Source organism: Cetorhinus maximus, chromosome 35, assembly GCF_964194155.1.
Source record: "Cetorhinus maximus chromosome 35, sCetMax3.hap1.1, whole genome shotgun sequence".
Lineage (NCBI taxonomy): Eukaryota > Metazoa > Chordata > Chondrichthyes > Lamniformes > Cetorhinidae > Cetorhinus > Cetorhinus maximus.
The window spans coordinates 9,528,546-9,551,699 of NC_135913.1; the positions used below are offsets into that span (position 1 = coordinate 9,528,546).

Consider the following 23,154-nt stretch of genomic DNA (forward strand, 5'->3'; position numbering starts at 1 on the left):
CCCCTATTACCCTCGAACAACTCCCCTCCCCCGTCCACCCTCTCAAGTAATAAATCATTCACCCCAAATAGATTTGCTGTTTATCCCTGGGAATCAGTTCATTTATTCCGGGCTCCCTGTTTACTTGACGTTGGTAATTCCTCCGATTTTGGCCGCCTTCACCCAACAGGGGCTTTTGAAAGGATTTTGAGAATACATTGCAGTTCAGGGAGCTGCCAACCTCTGTTCTGCCGGCATGAACCCCACAATTGCACTATTCGCCAAGCGGTGGTTGGGCTGTTTACTGAGGGTGACTATGGAGAATGTGTGGAATTTCTCGGCATAATTTTAATGTTTGTGCCTCGGATGAATGTTTTATTGGAATCCCCATGTGCCTATTAGTCTTCTGGAAACCATTTTGAAGACGTGGTGATTTCTGAATAACGTTTGCTGGAATTACAACGGGTCTTAGATGGTCAATCGTTTCATTTAAAAAAAAGCAAAGTTTCAGCAACACTCGTCTCTATCATGAAAATGAAAATAATCCGTGTCGATAACGCGAAATAGAGACAGATCCGAATATTTCCCAATAAAATGTTGTAACAATTGTCTTTTCGTTGCTTAACTTTTTTCTCCCTTTCTTACAGCCAACTTAATGACAATCGCGATTCTCTCCAGAGGGAATTGTGACCTATCGAAATGTATCTCCCTCTACATGGCCGCTATGGCCGCAGCTGATCTTCTGGTCATGATTTTCAACGTAATAATATATCGCGTTATCAGCTTTCACTTTCCGTATTCATTCCTGTCCTACACTGCCGTTTGTAAATTCATCCTGTCTTTGAATCCTGCTACCCTGGATCTCTCTGTCTGGTTTACTGTCTGCTTCACATTTGACCGATTTGTAGCTATATGTTGTCAGAACTTTAAAACAAAGTACAGCACTAAGAAAATGGCGACTGTGGTTTTAACAATAGTCTCTGTTTTGATCTATTTCGAGAACATCCCCTTTTGGTTTGCATATGAACCTGAACGAATGATTCACAATATCGCCTGGGGTTGCCTCTCCAGTGTGGCCTTTTACTCATCGCCTGCTGGTTTGGCATATTCCTGATTAAAAAGCATTTTTGTTGCTTGGCTTCCTTTTTGGTTGATATTACTGTTTAATTGTTTGACAATCAGGCGAATTTTAGTGGCCAGCAGAGCCCGCAGGGCACTACGGGGTCACAAACATGAGAATCAGAGTGATTTAGAGATGAAGAACAGGAGAAAATCGATTACTTTATTGTTTGGAGTATCGGGCAGTTTTCTACTGTTGTGGCTGACAGCTGTCGTTAGTTTTTTAACTACGAGATTGCCAAGTACTGCACAAACTCGAGGCGATTTTGCAACTCCTGAACACATCGCGACTGAAACCGGATGCATGCTCATGTATTTGAGTTCTTGTTCAAACACATGTATTTATGCAGCAACACAAACTAAATTCAGGGAAGAGATTAAGAAGATGATGATAATTCCCTGGACTTTGATTCTGACTATGTTTAAAAAAGAGAGAAAAAAAGAAGAAATGTTCCTCTCCTAACTAGTTAAATTATTGCAGGTGTTCTAAGTAATCGTCCAAGTGCGAAGTAAAAGGGTTTTTGCGAATATGACCGTGCATCAGAATACCTTTACTCCATTTGTTTTCTGCCTGCAGTTTCCCAAGACGAACCTAATCTATTCCTAATGAAACATCGCACTGTTCACTCAAAATTCAAAGCAAACAGTTGGATATAACATATGGGTGTCAGAAATGAGTATCTCACTCCGTTGTAATGAAAATATGACACCCCGGTTTAATTAACAAACAAAGCATTCCTTATTATAGGAACAATGTTCTGCTAATAGTTATTTCTTCTGTAACGTTGTATTGATTATTGAAAAAAATTGGTCCACTATCAGTCCCCATGTGTCTCCCCACTGTCTCCTGTCCGAATGGAATAATTACCCCGGTGAGTATTTAATGATGGGGAGAATGGAAACTTTACTCCGCAATGTTATGTTACGCATCTTTGTTTACACACATTTCAAGGAACTCTCCACCGGTTGCTACAGGACGAGCAGTATTACATTTCTTGATATATGTTCATGACTTAGACTTGGGTGCACCTAAAAATGAGGTGCCAAACTGGTGAAGCTACAACCCAGGACAACTTGCAGGCCAACTAATGGGAGAAGCACGTGATCCCACAATCAACCGATAAGATCAAAGTTTTGTACACCTGTCACATCCAGTTGTGAATGGTGACGGGCGATTAAACAGCTCACTGGAGGAAAAGGCTTCACCAATATTCCCATCCTCAATGGGGGAGGCCAGCCACGTCTGACGATTATTGGCTCAAACAGTCCAATTTAACTGGGTCAGACCCATTCTTAGACCATTAAAGTAGGCTTTCCCCATATTAATTATTCTTATCTGGGCTGTTCTTTGTTTTATCCCACAGTCAGCTTAAACCTTACGATACAGTCATCACTCCTTTATACTTGATCTACTTGGCCCATCTCATTCCAAAGAATCATGTCAAGCTGTGCATCCTTTCTCACACTGGAAACACGCTGCTGTAGAACAATTTCCTGGTCACTCTAGGAATTCTTGTCCCTCTCTGCCTGTCACATTAACACTATCCAAGTCTATATTTGGACAATTAATGTTCCCCATTATAACTACTTCATAATTCTTGCACCTCTCTGGAATTTCCTTACAAATTTGTTCGTCTCCATCTTTCCCCTAGTTGGTAGCCTATAGACTAGCAATGTAATTGCACCTTTTTTGTTCCATAGATCGAGCCATATAAATTCTGTCCTTGTCCTCTTTGGATCATCCCCTTTCTCCAGCACTGAAATATTCTGCTTAATCATTCCAACCACCCCATTCCATTTTCTCCCTTTCCTATCTTTCCTGAATACCCTATATTCAGGAATAGTTAAGACCCAGCCCTGCCATTCGCTGAGTGAGGCCTCTGTTACTGCCACAGCACCATATTTCCACATGGCACGTGCACCTGGAACTCACCAATCTTATTTACCACACTCCATGCATTCACTAACATGCTCTGTAACCCTGATTTAGACTTTATTGTCTTCCCCCTTACTCTGTACAGACTTAATAACTTACTATTTCCTATTCTAGTGCTATATATTTCTCCCAGTATTCCTTGGTATTCCTCTCTGATATTACCTCCTGGTTCCCACACTCCTGCCAAGTTAGTTTAAACCCTCCTCAATACCAGGAGCAAATCACCAGGCACTCAGCTCCAGCTCTGTTTAGGTGCAATCCATCTGGCCTGTAGAGGTCCCAACTCCCTCAGAGCTGGTTACAAAGTCCCAGCAATTCTAAATCCCTTTCCCCTGCACCATCTTTGCAGCCACTAATGCATCTGCTTACCCTCCTACTTCTGTGTTCACTTGTGCGGGATACGAGGAGTTATCCAGAGATTACTGCTTTTCAGGCTGCGCTTGCTAATTTCTTACCTAGCTCCCTAACTTCTGTCTGCAGGGAAACAGTCTCAGTATAGGCTACTGAACTTTAGGGACTGATGCTTCACTTAAGGGGTTATGAATCTTTGGAATTCTCTATCCCAGAGGGTTGTGGATCTCCATCGTTGAATAAATAATTCTAAGGCTGAGAGAGACAGATTTTTGTTCCCTCATGGGATTGAGCAACATGGGGAGTGTGTGGGAAAGTGGAGTTGAAGCCCTCGGTCACCCATGATCATATTGTCTGAGCAGGCTATTCCGGCTCCTATTTCTTTGTTCTTGTGCAGCAAGACCTGGAGAATTTGTAGGCTTGGCCTGATAAGTGGCAAGTAACAAATGCACCACACAAGAGCCAGGCAATTACCATCTCCAACAAGAGAGAATCTAACCTCACCACCACTCCACCACCACCGCCCTCCCTCCTACACCATAGGCTGGGAATTCTGCAGTGAGTAACTCACCTCCTGACATCCCAAAATCTCTTAACTATCTAGACGGGCACAAGTCAGGAATATGTAGGAATGCTCTCCACTTGCCTGGATCAGTGCAGCTCTAACAACAATCAAGAAGCTCGACACCATCCAGGGCAAATGAGTATGCTTGAACAGAATCCCATTGACCAACTTAACATCCATTCCCTCCACCACCGACCCACATTGGCGGCAGCATCACACCAAGACTCCTTCAACAGCAACTTCCAAAACCGTGGCCTCTACCACCTGGAAGGACAAGGTCAGCAGATGCATTAGAAACTGCAAGTGCCCCTTGAAGTCACACACCATCCTGACTTGGAACTATATCACCGTCCCTGCACTGTCACCTGGTCAAAATGTGCAAGTGAAGCTTGAGATTCAACATACAGACGTGTTCCATATGAGTCTTTACTTAGACACCCATTTAATATAATTAATCTTCCACCTTGTGCCTTGTTCCACCATTTCTTTGAATGTCCTGAACATTTCCCTGGAACCGTTACCACTTGAGGCAAAAACGTTGGAAATAAATTGAACTCATTCTGTGTTGTCCTTCCATTGTCACCCTTTGCAGGAGGCAGTGAACTGTTAAAGTCCCAGTAATGTCCTTAAAATAATGGTGAAAGGTTAATTTTGTGATGCACCATCTTAAAATTCATTGAAGACACATACACAGCAAGGTGATATGTCACAACAAAATATAACCCTGTGAAACCCAAGTGCAATGAGATGAACCTTTTAAAGTGATGATGATGGGGGCTCCTCCATTGCACTCCCCCTGCGCTGTCAGCTGAGGTGGAGGCAGGGTGCTGACCTTTCTCCTCCGAGGATTTCAATGACCATGGTGGTTGTCCTCTGGTTCCCTGAGGTCTGGATGGCCCCAGCATACTGAGGGCCTCCTGCACAGATACTGGAATCGGCTCTGTTATCGTGGGTTTGTGAGGTGCTGGTGTTCCGGTCAGAGCAGTGGAGGACCCGCTGCCAAATCCAGAAGCACCCTGAGAGGAGCCCCCAGATGCTACAGGCAGTCACTCCTATACACTTTCAGGGCACACTGGACCCTCCCTGCTCACCTGAGGAGTCCGAGGACTTGGTGGTGACTCCAGTCACCTCACCCCTTCTCACCCAGCCATTGCCCATGGAGGTGGTGATGACATGCAGGTCAGTGTGTATCTCCAATCGTTGGTCTGCTGGATTGACTGTCGATCAAGGTCACCAATCTCTCAGTACAGGATGCCTAGGGCACTCATGCCCAGGACACAGCAATACCTATAGCTTGGATTAACTCCTACATCCTTTGTGTCTGGTTGCACACAGCTTCTTTATGTTAACGTACCTCATGCTGCAGTTCCAACATCTGCTGGCTTGTGCGTCTTCAGGAGCCAGTGAACTGTTAAAGGCCCAGTAGTGTCCTTCAAATAATGGTGAAAGATTTTGTGATGCACCATCTTAAAATTCATTGAAGACACATACAGTACACATAGCGTCTTCAACGCTAGTGACATGTCATCAGCCTGAAGCTTGACATTGCCTTTCCCTCCCGGCTGTGAGTGACCTTGGTTATTACTGTCTCCATCAGCTGCTCGGGCGTGTCTGTGCCGTTCACCAGATTGTGACTCCTTTACTAATGAAATGTGACTATCTCCCGACGTGATAATACCTGCACTGGTGGAGAGTGCGAGGGGAATAATGTGCACCCTCTGAGGTCCCCTTCTCGTCCTCAGAGGTGGATGGCTGTCACCCGGTCACAGCCCTCTATCTGTGAAAGAAAAACTAGTGTTTCTAGGGAAATGTTTGTTTTGTGCTCGCCAGAGGGTCTCCTGTGTTCATCCATTAGGACACTCATTCTCTCAGCTCCACAACCCATCTCAACATCAGTGATTGCCCGCCCTTCCTCCAGATCTCCCAGTTCATGTGTCTGAATTTCCATGGGTGTAAGGATGAGGAGATCTGGGGTACAGTGACCCATCTTGGCTCAGGCCCTCTCGTCAGCTGTTTACATCTGCAAGCAGAGAAATCTTTATGAAACTCACCCATCAAAGAGACACACTAGCCTATACTGGTGGCAGCCTGACTGTCCCGCATGGCACCACATGCATGTCTCCTGCATGCAGCACTCATCAGCGTGCAACCCTTGATCTGTCTTCTGCCATTTCAGCTCTTCACTCAGTAACCAGGGCTCCCTCGCTAATCCCTCCAGAGCTGCTGTGTTTGAAAGTACTGCTGGCTGCCTTTACAGATGGCGCCAGCATTGTCTGAACCGGGACGTCCCCTGTCTGCACCACCGAAGTGGACGGCTCCTCCCACCTGTCAGCTCTGATAATATCGCATTGGTAACTCTGACTACCCTGACCCTACGTCCAAACACCCACTTACGGAGGATGGGGAGGCCTGGGGGCTGGACAGTAGGCGATTGGGGTGTCAGGGACTGAGGGCTGGAGGGAGGTCCTGCGGCCACTGGACCTTGGTGGGGCAGCTGGGGGCGAGGGGGATGGGGGATGTCCGAGGTTATAAGGGGGGCTTCTGATGGAGACACTTCCCCACCCCCGGCCCCTTCCGCCAATGGCCTGAACCCGGTTATTTTTGGGCTTCCACCAGACCCAGAAACTCCTCCCGCCAACCTAAAAATTGAGGCTGGGTGGGAAAGGGCCCTCAGGTGATCAATAATTGGCCACTTAAGGGCCTCAACTGGGGTGAGGGCGGGTGGCCCGTCTGAGACCTCACCCACCCCAGCGTCAATCGCTGAGAGGTCTCGGCTGGTGGGAAACCCAGCCCAAAAATTTTACTCTCACCCATTGCTTAAAAACCCCCTGGCGGGTGAGCTTAAAATTCAAACTGTTATCTCTAATTCTTTCCTCACATATAGTGTCTGACTCGCTGAGTATTTCCAGCATTTTCTATTTATATTTCAGATTTTCATCATCAATAGTATTTTCCCTCTATATAATGGGGTGTCTCACACTGAACATTACTATTGTCATTAATAGCGTTCCCTCGGACACCAGAGATTTACCCTGATTCCTGTTGGTTTTCTCTCCCTTGTCTCCAGTCTGTTCAATAACAACCTCACAGATTCTTGTGCCGAGGTTCTTGCCTCTGTGATCAGTACAAACCAGTCACTGACTGATCTGGACCTGGGTTTTAATCGACTGGGAGACTCAGGAGTGAAACTACTGTCTGTGGCTCTGAGGAACTCGGGCTGTAAAATACAGAGACTGGGGTAAGTACCAAACTGTGTGAGATGATGTTGATAATAACTGAATGTCTAACAGGACATTTTCCGCAGTGTTATTAGAAAAATAAATAAACACTGTCCATTATTATTAATGTCAGTGATAATGTTATTAATGAAAATGAAACTGCATTTCCTCTGCCTCCTGTTATTTCTCTCTCTCTGTAACGGGTTTAATTTCCCGCTTCATTGTCCGCGGGAGCTCGTCAACGTTTGCGCGTGCCCGCCAAGCCAAATATCGCGCGAGTGCGCGATGACGTCAGGACGCTCGTCCGACATCATCTCGCGCGATTCCCCGCCTGCTTGGGTCAGGCACGCGCCCGCCTGCGGGACTCTGGGCTCTGTTTCTCCCTTCACAGATCCTGTCTCCCAGGCTGACTATTTCCAGAACATTCCTTTATATTTCACACCCACAGCATCAATTAGAGTTGCTTTTATGTTTTGAGGTTGTGTTTCTTGAATGTTTCACACTGTATATTATTATTTTAATTAGTCACGTTCTTTGAAAAGAAGTGGAAATTTATTCTGATTCCTGTTATTTTTTTCTCTCTCGAACCCTCCCCCCACCCCCCAGTCTAGGGGACAACAAACTGACAGATTCTTGTGCTGAGGATCTTGCCTCTGTTTTTAATCGCTCACTGACAGATCTGAACCTGGGTGATAACAACCTGGGAGATTCAGGAGTGAAACGACTGTCTGTAGCTCTGAGGGGACCGGACTGTAAAATACAGAAACTGCAGTAAGTACCAGACAGTGTGAGATTGTGTTTAGAATCACTTAATATTTAACAATATATTTGAGCACTGTTACTATTATTAAAAAACACTGTCCATTATTATTAGTGTTAGCTATGAATAAAAAGAAACATTTAGTTTGATTCATATTATTTCTCTCTCTCTGAACCCTAGGCTATGGGATGCCAGTCCCAAAGATCTTTGTGCCTCGGGTGTAGGGGAATATTGCGAGGTCTCCCCTCCTCCTCAGAGTTGGGTGTCTGTCCTCGGACACTGTTGGCCATTAATTTGAAAAAAAAAAGAGAAAAGTGATTAGATGGCAAAAGCGAGGAAAAGGTGGTGGGGTTGCTCTGTTAATAACTGATGACCTGAGTACAGAAGTCAGAGATGACCTTAGTTCTGAAGGTCAAGATGTAGAATTAGTTTGAGTAGAAATATGAATTCGCAAAGGTAATATGTCACTTTTGTATTCATTTCATGGGATCGAGGCATCACTGGCTAGGCCAACATTAATTGCCCATCCCTAATTGTCCTTGGGAAAGTTGTGGTGAGCTGCCTTCTTGAACCGCAGCAGTCCATGTGCGAGTAGCTTATAGGCCCTTAATACCTTCACACTTTCGGACAGAATATAGAGGAAAAAATAATGGGCACTTGTAAGAAAGGTGCTGCAATAATTGCTTGTTTTTTTAATCTTCATACATATTGGATGAAGCAGAATGGCAAAGGTTGCCTGGAGGATGAGTTCGTAGAGTGTATTCAAGACAGTTTCTTAGTGAGTATGTTCCAGTGACAACCACAGAATGGCTATTTTAGACCTGGGAATGTTCAATGAGACTGGATTAATTAATGACATCATAGTAAAGGTGCCTTTTATCAGCAGAGTATGTGAGAAAGCCAGTTAGAAGTATAAAAGCCGATAGAGGTTCTCCAAATATTTATATAGGAAATGAATACTAAAGTGTGCATAGGTACCTTAGAAAATGAGGCTGGGAAATTAACAATGGGAAATGAGGAAATGGCAGAAGCGTTGAACAGGCATTTTGGATCTCTCTTCGCTGTAGAAGACACAAGAAACATCCCAAGAATACTTGAAAATCAAGAGGTAAAAAGAAAGGAGGAACTTAAAACAAGCAGGGTTCCGAGGGAAAAGGTATTAGGAAAACTATTAGATCCAAAGATTAACAAGTCCCTTGACTTGATGGCTTTCATCATAGGGTCTTAAAGGAAGTGGTTGCAGACATAGTAGATGCATTGGTTGTGATCTTCCAAAATACCCTAGATTCATGGAAGGCCCAGCAGATTGGAAATCACATGGGGCAAATGTATTAGATTTCTTTGAGGAAGTGACATGAAAATTGACATAGCAGAATCTGTAGATTTGGTGCACTTGGATTTCCAAAAGCAATTTGATAAAGTGTCACATCAAAGTTAACAAAGATAACAAGATAAGAATTTGTTATGTAGGTGGTAGCATATTAGTATGTATGGATGATTGATTAGCTAACAGCAAACAGAGAGTTGGGGTAAAGGGCCATTTTCGGTTTGGCAAACTGGTACTAGTGGAGTGACACAGAGGTCAGTGCTGGGGCCTCCAATACCTGTGTAAATTAGTTGGGTGAAGGAACTGTATGCATGGTAGCTAAATTTGCCGGTGGTGCAAAGGTAGGAAAGTAACTTGTCAAGTGGACATAAAGAGTCTATTAAGGGGTTTAGAGGTGAAGTGAATGGGCAAAAAATTGGCAGATGGAGTTGAATGTGAGACAATGTGAATTTGTCCCCTTTGGCTGTAAGAATAGAAAAGCAGTAACTTACCTGAATGGAGAAAGACTGAAGACAGTACGGTACTGAGGGATCTGGGAGACCCAGTACATGAATCGCTAGGCATGCAGTGGAGCAAGTGATTAGGAAGACAATTGGTATGCTGGCGATTATGTGGATACTGTGGATAAAGCAGTTCCAACAACTGTCTAGTAAACCGAAGATCCTGAGTGTGAATCTCAGTGGTGTCTTTACCCCAATTTCCATTCAAGGCTTTGAAATGTGACATGTTTACAACAAAAATACATTCCTTTGATGCACAAAAACCCAGTAACCAAAGTGTCCCAACTAAAGAAATCAAGAATTGTATTAGATAAAGGGAAGAGATGTATTGAGTTGCCAGAAAAAGGAAAGCCTGAGAATTGGGAAAATTTTAGAAATCTGCAGAGAAGGACATAGAAATGGATTAAGAAAGAAAAGATAGAATATGAGAGTAAACTAGCAAGAAACACAAAGACTGATTGTAAATGCTTCTGTAGGTCTGTAAAAAAGAAAATATTTGTAAAAATAAATGTGGGTCCATTTCAAGCAAGGTCTGGAAAATTTACAATGCGGAATAAGGAAATGGTAAAGAAATTAAACAAATACTTTGTGTCTGTCTTCACAGAGAAAAATACTAACAATTGCTCAGAAATAAAGGAGAATCAAGGGACTAGTGTAAACGAGGAACTGCAAGATATTAATATTTGTTAAAAAAAGTATTAGAGAAATTAATGGGACTTAAAGTAGACAAATTCCCTGAACCTGATGATCTACAACCCAGAGTGTTGAAGGAAGTGGCTGCAGAGATAGTAGATGCGTTGGTAATCATATTTCAAAATTCTGTACTCTCTGGAATGGTTCCTGTAGATTGGAAGGTGGAAAATATAACCCCGTTGTTTAAGAAAGGAGGGAGAGAGTAAAGTGGGAACTAGAGATCTGTTAGCCTGACATAAGTAGCAGGGAAAATGCTAGATTCTGCAATACAGGATGTGATAATAGAACACTTAGAAAATAATGGTAGCATTGGGCAGATTCAACATGGATTTATGAAAGGGAAATCATGTTTAACATACCTGTTGGGGTTTTTTGAGGATGCAGTCAGAATAGATAAGGGGAGACCCGTGGATGTGGTACAGTGAGGTAGCACAAGGATCACAGGCACAGCTATTCACAATCTGTATCAATGATTTGGACGTGGGGATTAAATGTAATATTTAGAAGTTTGCAGGTGATAGGAAATTAGGCGGAAGTGTTGTAAGGAGGATGCAAAGATGCTTCAAGGGGATCTGGAGAGGATAAGAGAGTGGCCAAAATTTGGCAGAGGGAATACAATATGGAGAAATGTGAGGTTATCCACATTGGCAGGAAATAAGAAATACAGACCATTTGTTAAATGGTGAGAGACTGGGAAACGTTGATCTTCAAATGTATTTCAATGTCCTTGTTCATGACTCACTTAAAGCTAACATGCAGGTACAGCAAATAGTTAAAAAGGTAAATGGTATGTTGGTTTTTATTACAATTGGATTTGAGTTTAGGAGTAAAGATGTCTGACTGCCTTGGTGAGATGGCAACAGTAGCATTCTAAGAAGCTTTTGTCTTCTTAACTAAGGAAAGATATACTTGACTTAGACTGAGTGCAATGAAGGTTCCACTAAAATAATTCCTGGAGCAATGCATGCTGAGGAAAAATTAAATAGACTGGTCCTCTATTCTCTGGAGTTTAGAAGAATGAGAGGTGATCTCATTCAGGCCGTACAAAATTCTTACAGGGATTAACAGTGTCGATGCAGGTAGGAGGTTGCCCCAGGCTGGGGTTGTCTAGCACCAGGGGACACAGTCTCAGAATAAGGGGCAGGCCATTTAGGACTGAGATGTGGACTTATTTCTTCACTCAGAGGGTGGTGAATCTTTGGAATTCACTGCCCCAGAGGAGGCTCAGTTATTTAGTATGTTCAAGACTAAGATTTATAGATTTCTACACATTGAAAGCATCATGGAACATGGGGTGAATAGAAGGAAATGTTGTTGAAGTGGAAGATGAACCATGATCTCAGTGAATGGTGGAGTGGGCTCGAAGGGCTGAATAGCTGGCTCCTGCTCCAATTTCATATGTTTTTATTGCAAGGGGAATGCATTGTAAAATTAGGGAAGTTTTTCTGCAGCTATACAGGGCCTTAGTCAGACAGCATCTTGAGTAAACTATACAGTTTTGGTCTATTTACTTAAGAAAGGGTATTATTGCATTAGAACCAGTTCAGAGAAGGTTCACTCGACTGATTGCTGGGATGAAGGGATTTATTTTATGATGAAAAGTTAAGCAGATTGGGCCTATACCCGTTGGTGTTCAGGAGGCTGAGAGGTAATCTTACTGTACACATAGGATCCTGAGGGGACTTGACAGGGTGTATGCTGAGAGGATCTTTCCTCTTGTGGGTGGAGAACTTAGGGATACTGTCTTAAAAAATAGGGGTCTCCCATTTAAGACTGAGATGAGAAGAAATTTAGTGAGTCTGTGGAATTCTCTTCCCAAGAGGTGAGTGGAGGCTGGGCCATTGAATATATTCATGACTGAGTTAAGGTGGATATTTGATTGATAAGAGAATCGAGGGTTACGCAGACCAACAGTAAAGCAGAGTTCAGGCCAGAATCAGATCAGCCAGAATCAGATCAGCCATCATCTTATCAAATGACGGAGAAGGCTTCGGGGCTGAATGGCCTACTCCTGCTCCTAGTTACTCTGTTCTTATTCCAACACGTTCTTCAGACTACAATCTGTGACCAGTGATGGATAGAGAAGCATTATGTTTTGTGGACCCCAGAGGCTCTCCTGTGCCCGTTCATTAGGCCACTCGATCTCTCAGCTCCACCAACCATCCACCCTGCCTTCAGGACTCTCCTAACCTGAGGAAGGATGTTCTTTATATAGAGGGGGTGCAGCGAAAGTTTACCAGACTGATTCCTGGGTTGGTGGGACCGACATATGAGGATAGATTGAGTCGGTTAGGATTATATTCGCTGGAGTTCAGATGAATGAGGGGGGATCACATAGAAAGCTATAAAATTGTAACACGACTAGACAGGGTAGATGCAGGAAGGATGTTCCCGATGGTGGCAGAGTCCAGAACCAGGGGTCACAGTCTGAGGATCTGGGGTAGAATTTAGGACTGAGATGAGGAGAAATTTCATCCCCCAGAGAGTGGTGAACCTGTGGAAATCGGTACCACAGAAAGTAGTTGAGACCAAAACATTGTATGTTTTCAAGAGGGAATTAGATATAGCTCTTGGGGTGAAAGGGATAAAAGGATATGTGTGTGTCCATGTCTCTGTGTGTCTGTGTGTGTGTGTGTCCATGTCTCTGTGTATGTGTGTGTGTGTGTGTGTGTCCATGTCTCTGTGTGTGTGTGTGTGTCCATGTCTCTGTGTGTGTGTGTGTCCATGTCTCTGAGTGTGTGTGTGTCCATGTCTCTGAGTGTGTGTGTGTCCATGTCTCTGAGTGTGTGTGTGTCCATGTCTCTGAGTGTGTGTGTCCATGTCTCTGAGTGTGTGTGTCCATGTCTCTGAGTGTGTGTGTGTCCATGTCTCTGAGTGTGTGTGTGTCCATGTCTCTGAGTGTGTGTCTGTCCATGTCTGAGTGTGTGTGTGTCCATGTCTCTGAGTGTGTGTGTGTCCATGTCTCTGAGTGTGTGTGTGTGTGTGTCCATGTCTCTGAGTGTGTGTGTGTGTGTCCATGTCTCTGAGTGTGTGTGTGTGTGTCCATGACTCTGAGTGTGTGTGTGTCCATGACTCAGAGTGTGTGTGTGTCCATGTCTCTGTGTGTGTGTGTCCATGTCTCTGTGTGTGTCCATGTCTCTGTGTGTGTGTGTGTCCATGTCTCTGTGTGTGTGTGTCCATGTCTGTGTGTGTGTGTCCATGTCTGTGTGTGTGTGTGTGTGTGTGTGTCCATGTCTCTGAGTGTGTGTGTGTGTCCATGTCTCTGAGTGTGTGTGTGTCCACGTCTCTGTGTGTGTGTGTGTCCATGTCTCTGTGTGTGTGTGTGTCCATGTCTCTGAGTGTGTGTGTGTCCATGTCTCTGAGTGTGTGTGTCCATGTCTCTTCAGTGTGTGTGTCCATGTCTCTGAGTGTGTGTGTGTCCATGTCTCTGAGTGTGTGTGTGTCCATGTGTGTGTGTGTGTCCATGTCTCTGAGTGTGTGTGTGTTCATGTCTCTGAGTGTGTGTGTCCATGTCTCTGAGTGTGTGTGTGTCCATGTCTCTGAGTGTGTGTGTGCCCATGTCTCTGTGTGTGTGTGTGTGTGTCCATGTCTCTGTGTGTGTGTGTGTGTGTCCATGTCTCTGAGTGTGTGTGTGTGTGTCCATGTCTCTTGAGTGTGTGTGTGTCCATGTCTCTGAGTGTGTGTGTGTGTGTCCATGTCTCTGAGTGTGTGTGTGTGTGTGTGTGTGTCCATGTCTCTGAGTGTGTGTGTGTGTCCATGTCTGAGTGTGTGTGTGTGTCCATGTCTCTGAATGTGTGTGTGTCCATGTCTCTGAGTGTGTGTGTGTCCATGTCTCTGTGTGTGTGTGTGTGTGTGTCCATGTCTCTGAGTGTGTGTGTGTCCATGTCTCTTGAGTGTGTGTGTGTCCATGTCTCTTGAGTGTGTGTGTGTCCATGTCTCTGAGTGTGTGTGTGTCCATGTCTCTGAATGTGTGTGTGTCCATGTCTCTGAGTGTGTGTGTGTCCATGTCTCTGAGTGTGTGTGTGTCCATGTCTCTGATTGTGTGCGTGTCCATGTCTCTGAGTGTGTGTGTGTGTCCATGTCTCTGAGTGTGTGTGTGTCCATGTCTCTGAGTGTGTGTGTCCATGTCTCTTGAGTGTGTGTGTCCATGTCTCCTGAGTGTGTGTGTGCCCATGTCTCTTGAGTGTGTGTGTGTCCATGTCTCTGAGTGTGTGTGTCCATGTCTCTCTGTGTGTGTGTTTGTGTGTCCATGTCTCTGTGTGTGTGTGTGTGTGTGTGTGTGTGTGTGTCCATGTCTCTGAGTGTGTGTGTCCATGTCTCTGAGTGAGTGTGTGTCTGTCTGTGAATGTGGGTGAGTGTGTGTGTATGAGTGAGTGTGAGATTGATATTATAAAGCAGCAACACATTTCACCTTTGGAACAGAATCACTTTAGCCACCCCTGTTTCCTGTTGATGTTAACAGTTTTCAGAAATAACTGAGATATCAGTCAGCCTCTCTGTCTTTATTGTGATTTGAGGAAGGGTCACCAAGTTCACCAGAGTCAGCAATCATTTATGAAAGGAACAATTTCCTTGACAGCTGTGTTGTAGATGTTTTGATGTTTGTGATTGGCAGGGTAAAGAAGGGGCAAAGAGTGGGCGTGGTCCATTTGGATTCCAGCTGAGCTGCTGTCCCTCTGTATTGCTGTAACCTGCAGAGTGCAGACCAAGTGCTGCAAAATGGGAATAGATTGCAGAGCTCTTCACTTCTGGGCCAGCACGGACACCATGTGAATAAAGGCTGCAAAGATGTGAAAATAAATTCTCTCCCGTACATTGTTTCTGTTCGCTATGTATTTTTTCAACTCTGACAAAGAATGTGAGGAATTGAGAATATTATCTTGGAGACATTAGTAATAAAAACAGCTTTAACACGATCCAATGTGTGGCGTTAAACAGTGACAATGTATTGCAGAGGAATTACCAAGTACAGCAACGTTTAACTACTCCCATTCTGAATGAGATTAGAGTCTGATTACGGTACCAAATGTGCACATTGCAGTCTGAAATAACTCCAAACAACCATCCCCAGCCAATCACTCCAATGGGGGATGAGGAGAGGGTACATGTACAGGGCCAGGTGGTAAAAGAGCGAATACAACATCCGGGCGAACTGTGCACCCTGCTGTGAACTTCAATCCCTTACAGTATTGTTCAATATTCACACTACATCAAAGTGTTTTCAGATGCAGCCATGCAATAACTGAACTTCTTTGAGACTGGCAAAGAGCAGCGCCTGTAGTGGCGGTGAGCGGCCATCAGAGGGTAGGGTTGTATCACTTTAATCCCAAGACAATGATGAAAAAAATGCTGGGTGTAAAACTGTCACCTGTCTCTGGGTGAAAATGAAACTGCAGGTTGAAGTTGAAGAGATAAATTGGTAACCGGGGTTTCACAATGACTCCCCGCACGATCCAGCCATCCAGCTGCACGATTTGTTACAGAACTGGCTGCTCCCTTGATCCTTCAGCCTCCAAGTTCCCTTTCTGTTGGTTTCCACAACATTCAATCACCACTCGTCAACATGACACTGTCAGATGGAGTTCAGGGGCTGGGAGAAAGAAAACAAATTCAGGGCATGAATCTGAGTTGGGAAATAAGATTGCCATTTCAAAATAATCAAAATAATTACTGCAATTAATATATTCATTTGGATAAATATTCATGGATATATATACACCCACTCCTGTTCACACACACACACACTGAGAGAGACATCCACTCCTGTACACATACACACACTGAGAGAGACATCCACTCCTGTACACATACACACACTGAGAGAGACATCCACTCCTGTACACACACACACACACTGAGAGAGACATCCACTCCTGTACACACACACACACTGAGAGAGACATTCAATCCTGTACACACACACACACTGAGAGAGACATCCACTCCTGTACACACACACACACTGAGAGAGACATCCACTCCTGTAAACACACACACACTGAGAGAGACATCCACTCCTGTCCACACACACACAGAAATCCACTCCTGTACACACACACACACTGAGAGAGAGATTCAATCCTGTACACACACACACTGAGATAGAAATCCACTCCTGTACACACACACACACTGAGGGAGACATCCACTCCTGTACACACACACACACTGAGGGAGACATCCACTCCTGTAAACACGCACACACTGAGAGAGAAATCCACTCCTGTACACACACACACACTGAGAGAGACATCCACTCTTGTACACACACACATTGAGAGAGACATTCAATCCTGTACACACACACACTGAGAGAGACATCCACTCCTGTAAACACACACACACTGAGAGAGACATTCAATCCTGTACACACACACACACACTGAGAGAGACATTCAATCCTGTACACACACACACTGAGAGAGACATCCACTCCTGTACACACACACACACTGAGAGAGACATCCACTCCTGTACACACACACACTGAGAGAGACATTCAATCCTGTACACATACACACACTGAGACATCCACTCCTGTAAACACACACACACTGAGAGAGACATCCACTCCTGTACACATACACACTGAGAGAGACATCCACTCCTGTAAACACACACACACACTGAGAGAGACATTCACTCCTGTACACACACACACACTGAGAGAGACATTCACTCCTGTAAACACACACACACTGAGAGAGACATTCAATCCTGTACACACACACACACTGAGAGGGACATCCACTCCTGTACACACACACACTTAGAGAGACATTCAATTCTGTACACACACACACACACACACTGAAAGATACATCCACTCCTGTACACACACACACTGAGAGAGACATCCACCCCTGTACACACACTGAGAGAGACATTCAATCCTGTACACACACACACAGAGACATTCAATCCTGTACACACACACACTGAGAGAGGCATTCAATCCTGTACACACATTGAGAGAGACATTCAATCCTGTACACACACACACTGAGAGAGACATCCACTCCTGTACACACACACACTGAGAGAGACATCCACACCTTTACACACATACACTGAGAGACACATTCAATCCTGTACACACATACACACTGAGAGAGACATCCACTCCTGTACACACACACACTGAGAGAGACATTCAATCCTGCACACACACACACTGAGAGAGACATTCAATCCTGTACACACACACACACACACACTAAGAGACATTCAATTCTGTACACATACACACTGAGGGATACATTCAATCCTGTAAACACACACACTGAGTGAGACACCCACTCCTGTACACACACACTGTGAGATACATTCAATCCTGTACACACACACTAAGAGAGACATTTAATCCTGTACACACATACACTGAGAGAGACATCCACTCCTGTACACGCACACACTGAGAGAGACATCCACTCCTGTACACACACACACTGAGAGACATTCAATGCTGTACACACATACACACTGAGAGAGACATCGAATCCTGTACACACACACACTGAGAGAGATATCCACTCCTGTACACACCCACACCCACACAGTGAGAGAGACATCCACTCCTGTACACACACACACACACACACTGAGAGAGACATTCAATCCCGTCCATACACACTGAGAGAGACATCCACTCCTGTACACACACACTGAGAGAGACATCCACTCCTGTACACACACACACACTGAGAGAGACATCCACTCCTGTACACACATAAGGAGAATTTAGGGATACTGTTTTGAAAAATAGGGGTCTCCCATTTAAGACTGAGATGAGAAGAAATTTAGTTAGTCTGTGGAATTTTCTTCCCAAGAGGCGAGTGGAGGCTGGGTCATTGAATATATTCAAGGCTGAGTTAAGGTAGATTTTTGATTGACGAGAGAATCGAGGGTTACGGCAGACCAACAGTAAAGCAGATTTCAGGCCAGAATCAGATCAGCCAGAATCAGATCAGCCATGATCTTATCAAATGACGGAGAAGGCTTCGGGGCTGAATGGCCTACTCCTGCTCCTAGTTATTCTGTTCTTATTCCAACACGTTCTTCAGACTACAATCTGTGACCAGTGATGGATAGAGAAGCATTATTTTGTGGACCCCAAAGGCTCTCCTGTGCCCGTTCATTAGGCCACTCGATCTCTCAGCTCCACCAACCATCCACCCTGCCTTCAGGCCTCCCAGCTGCAGCACTTCATCTTCCATTGGTGTAAGGATGGCAAGATCAGGACACCAGCACTCTTAGTGGCTCCTTCCCTGACATCATGTGCTCTCTTCTACAAGCAGATAAATTTGTATGGTTACTCACCCATCAAAGATACACATTAGTCTATGCTGATGTCAGCCTGGCTGTCCATCATGTCCCCACAGAAATGCTTCCTGCATGTGGACACTCAGTCTGGGCATCGCAGGAGTCAACTTTCACTGGCCACGGCCTTCCACAGAGAGGCTGACATGTGGATAATGTGGGTAAATGTGAGGTTATCCACTTTGGCAGCAAAAACAAGAAGGCAGATTATTATTGGAATAACTATAAATTGAGAGAGGGGGAATGCGCAATGAGACCTGGGTGTCCTCGTACACCAGTCGCTGAAGGTAAACATGCAGGTGCAGCAGGCGGCAAATAAGCCAAATGGTATGTTGTCCTTCAGAGCGAGAGGATTCGAGTACAGGAACAGGGATGTCTTGCTGCAATTATACAGGAACTTGGTGAGGCCACACCTGGGATATTGTGTGCAGTTTTGGACTCCTTACCTGAGGAAGGATGTTCTTGCTATAGAGGGAGTGCAGCGAAGGTTTACCAGACTGATTCCTGGGATGGCGGGACTGACATGTAAGGAGAGATTGAGTCGGTTCGGATTATATTGACTGGAGTTCAGAAGAATGAGGGGGGATCTCATAGAAAGCTATAAAATTCTAACAGAACGAGACAGGGTAGATGCAGGAAGGATGTTCCTGATGGTGGGGGATCCAGAACCAGGGGTCACAGTCTGAGGATACGGGATAGACTATTTCGGACTGAGATGAGGAGAAATTTCTTCACCCAGAGAGTGGTGTGCCTGTGGAATTCACAAACACAGAAAGTGGAAGAGGCCAAAACATTGCATGTGTTGAAGATGGAGTTAGATATAGCTCTTGGGGCGAAAGGGATCAAAGGATATGGGGAGAAAGCGGGAGCAGGCTATTGAGTTGGATGATCAGCAATGATCATAATGAATGGTGGATCAGGCTCGAAGGGCCGAATGGCCTACTCCTGCTCCTAATTCCTCTGATTCTATGTTTAACTCTGTTTCTCTCCACAAATAGCCTGATCTGCTGAGTATTTCCAGTTTATTATATTTATATTTAATTTGCAGCATTAATAGTATTTTCTTTTTCCTTTATAAATGGATGTTGTGCTTTTGGAATGTCTCTTACTGTATATTATTATTAATAGTATTCGTTAAAACACTGTGGATTTACCCTGATTCCTGTTATTTTTCTCCCCCTGTTCCTTAGTCTATGTTATAACCGTCTCACTGATTCTTGTGTCGAGGATCTCGCCTCCGCTCTCAGGACAAACCGGTCACTGACGGATCTGAACCTGGGAGTAAACTCCTTCACAGACCAATCTGTCCCCGCTCTCCGCCGCCTCATCCTGACCTGCAGGACTCTGAATCTGATCCAGTGAGTGTTTGTGTTAATTTTTAGTGTAATAATTAAAATATAAATGGGATTTAAAATATAAATGGTCCTGAATCTATCAAACAGCAGCAATGAAAAGCGGATTGCCGCTGCTCGACAAGATTCTCCCAAACTGAAACTGCTTCATTTTCCTCCCGTGACCTTCAGCAGTATCCCCTCCCCCGGGAGCTCCATCCGAGCAGAGTCTAGTCGGGTCGGGGAGAGTGGTGGTGTCGGCGGGGTCGGATGGGGGGTTAATGCGGTCAGGTTGACGGCTAATGGGGGTGGGTCAGCGGCGTTGTTGGGTCGGGCTGTAAAGCCGGGGGTTTAGTCAGATTTGGTCAAGGAGAGAGCTGGGAGGGTCAGGAGGTAGACGGGTTGGTGGGGGTGGTTGGAGGGGTTAATCGGGTAGTTTGGGTGTAGTATGATTGCCAGTGGGTGGGTGGGGGTGATTGGAGGGGTTAATCGGGTAGTGTGGGTGTAGTATGATGGTCAGTGGGAGTTGGGGGTGGTTGGAGGGGTTAATCAGGTAGTGTGGGTGTAGTATGATGGCCAATGGGGGGGTGGGGGTGGTTGGACGGGTTAATCGGGTAGTGTGGGTGTTGTATGATGGTCAGTGGGAGGGTCGGGGCGGTTGGAGCGGTCAATCGGGTAGTGTGGGTGTAGTATGATGGTCAGTGGGGGGGTGGGGGTGGTTGGAGGGATTAATCGGGTAGTGTGGGTGTAGTATGATGGTCAGTGGGGGGGGTGGGGGTGGGTGGAGGGGTGAATCAGGTAGTGTGGGTGTAGTATGATGGTCGGTGGGGGTGGTTGGAGGGGTTAATCAGGTAGTGTGGGTGTAGTATGATGGTCAGTGGGGGGTTCGGGTGGTTGGAGTGGTTAATCGGGTAGTGTGGGTGTAGTATGATGGTCAGTGGGGGGTGGGGGTGTTTGGAGGGATTAATCGGGTAGTGTGGGTGTAGTATGATGGTCAGTGGGGGGTGGGGGTGGTTGGAGGGATTAATCGGGTAGTGTGGGTGTAGTATGATGGTCAGTGGGGAGTGGGGGTGGTTGGAGGGATTAATCGGGTAGTGTGGGTGTAGTATGATGGTCAGTGGGGGGTGGGGGTGGTTGGAGGGCTTAATCGGGTAGTGTGGGTGTAGTATGATGGTCAGTGGGGGGTGGGGGTGGTTGGAGGGGTTAATCGGGTAGTGTGGGTGTAGTATGATGGTCAGTGGGGGGTGGGGGTGGTTGGAGGGATTAATCGGGTAGTGTGGGTGTAGTATGATGGTCAGTGGGGGGGTGGGGGTGGGTGGAGGGGTGAATCAGGTAGTGTGGGTGTAGTATGATGGTCGGTGGGGGTGGTTGGAGGGGTTAATCAGGTAGTGTGGGTGTAGTATGATGGTCAGTGGGGGGTTCGGGTGGTTGGAGTGGCTAATCGGGTAGTGTGGGTGTAGTATGATGGTCAGTGGGGGTGGGGGTGGTTCGAGGGGTTAATCGGGTAGTGTGGGTGTAGTATGATGGTCAGCGGGGGTGGTTGGAGGGGTTAAGCGGGTAGTGTGGGTGTAGTATGATGGTCAGTGGGGGGTGTGGGGGTGGTTGGAAGGGTTAATCGGGTAGTGTGGGTGTAGTATGATGGTCAGTGGGGGGTGGGGGTGGTTGGAGTGGTTAATCGGGTAGTGTGGGTGTAGTATGATGGTCAGTGGGGGGTGGGGGTGGGTGATTGGGTGACTCGGTTGTGGAGTTACCCAGGTATTAGACCAGGTTTTACAGTCTAACATTTCCTGGGTAACTACCCGGGTAAATCCTGTGGATTTTTCCCAAGTCTCCGATTCTAACCCAGAGTCAGAGACATTCACACAGGGTCCCGGTCTGCACGGGTATTGCCCAGTGGAAATTTAAGCCTCTGGGGCAATTCCCACGTAGGCTCGCGGGTCAGGACATCCCAGGGACCCGCTGCCCATCTTCAGCCATATGTCTGATCTCTGATGACCCAGTGAACAGGAGATTTGGCCCATTAACTCCAGTCTCCCTGTTATTGACACTGTTGTTCAATCTGTTTATTCCTGTTTAATCTTTAATCTCTTTCAGGCTGTGGGACAATCGGTTCAGTTTAAATGGAGAAAATCAGCTGGCGTCGCTGTGGGGATACAGACCTGGACTGAGTGTGACAATGTGAACCTTTGTATTGATAAACATTCCTGTTCTCATTATAGGAACATTTTTAACCGAGTTTCTCTCCCTCCCCTTTAACCGGCCGCGCTCCAGGTTTAAATCCTATTGGCCCTTTCCCAGTTTCCAGCTCGAGCTGAGTGAGCATCATCTCCCATTGTGACGTCAGAGGCCCAGCCGCAGGGTCACGAGACTCAGCCGCCCGGCCCCACAGGCGCTGCTTCTGCAGGATATCCGGGGCTGAATGTTCCCCAATGGGGCACTGGGGAAATGTACAGACAGGGAGGGCCCAGGGTGGAGATCAGTCTGGGCTGCAGTGGGACTTTGACAATTACACTCAGTATTCCTGGGTTTGGGGGGGGTAAAGCCCCTAGGGCTCCCGCTCAGTATCACTGCCCAGTGACCCTGCTGGGAGCTGAACCTGTGTGGGTTCAGGGTGGGAACAGGGTCTGTTCAGCTGGGATAGATCCCACTTTCCAATAGAGACAAACACCCACTGCATGGGGTGTCCCAGAGAGAGTATCCTATTGGGGAGGTTCCAGCGGATTCTGTAACCGAGGGATTGGACTGAAAGTATCAAATCTTTTCTGTCGTCCCTAAGAAAGAAATCATCAGTTGTTGAAACAATGTGTTGAATTTAGTCTCTGCCCTATTGATATTGCTGTAATTTACACACTGAAGGGTGAGTTTCTAAACAGCTGGACTGACAAAGAGGACTGGAGTGTGTGAAATAAAGAAGTTGACCTGGTAAATTCACCCACTCGCTCAAGGAGTAACAAGTTGTGGAAGTTAAGTGACCCAGTGAAAACTACACTGCAGTAAACGGACAGGATCCATGTAGGGACCCACAGCCTGAACCTCTGCGGACCGAATGCATGGGT

General features: G+C 45.8%; 1 protein-coding gene across 3 annotated transcripts in view; it reads left to right on the plus strand.

The window, feature by feature from the left end:
* The window catches only part of LOC144672031 (NACHT, LRR and PYD domains-containing protein 3-like), a 705,001-nt gene extending 682,387 nt beyond the window's left edge, over positions 1-22,614 (plus strand). For all 3 annotated transcript variants that reach the window (XM_078533971.1, XM_078533972.1, XM_078533973.1), the window contains 3 exons: positions 7,775-7,939; positions 19,958-20,125; positions 22,193-22,614. In XM_078533971.1, the coding sequence (XP_078390097.1) occupies positions 7,775-7,939; positions 19,958-20,125; positions 22,193-22,280 (421 nt within the window). In that variant the 3' untranslated portion in view covers positions 22,281-22,614. The remainder of the gene's footprint in view (positions 1-7,774; positions 7,940-19,957; positions 20,126-22,192) is intronic.
* Positions 22,615-23,154: the final 540 nt, after the last annotated feature.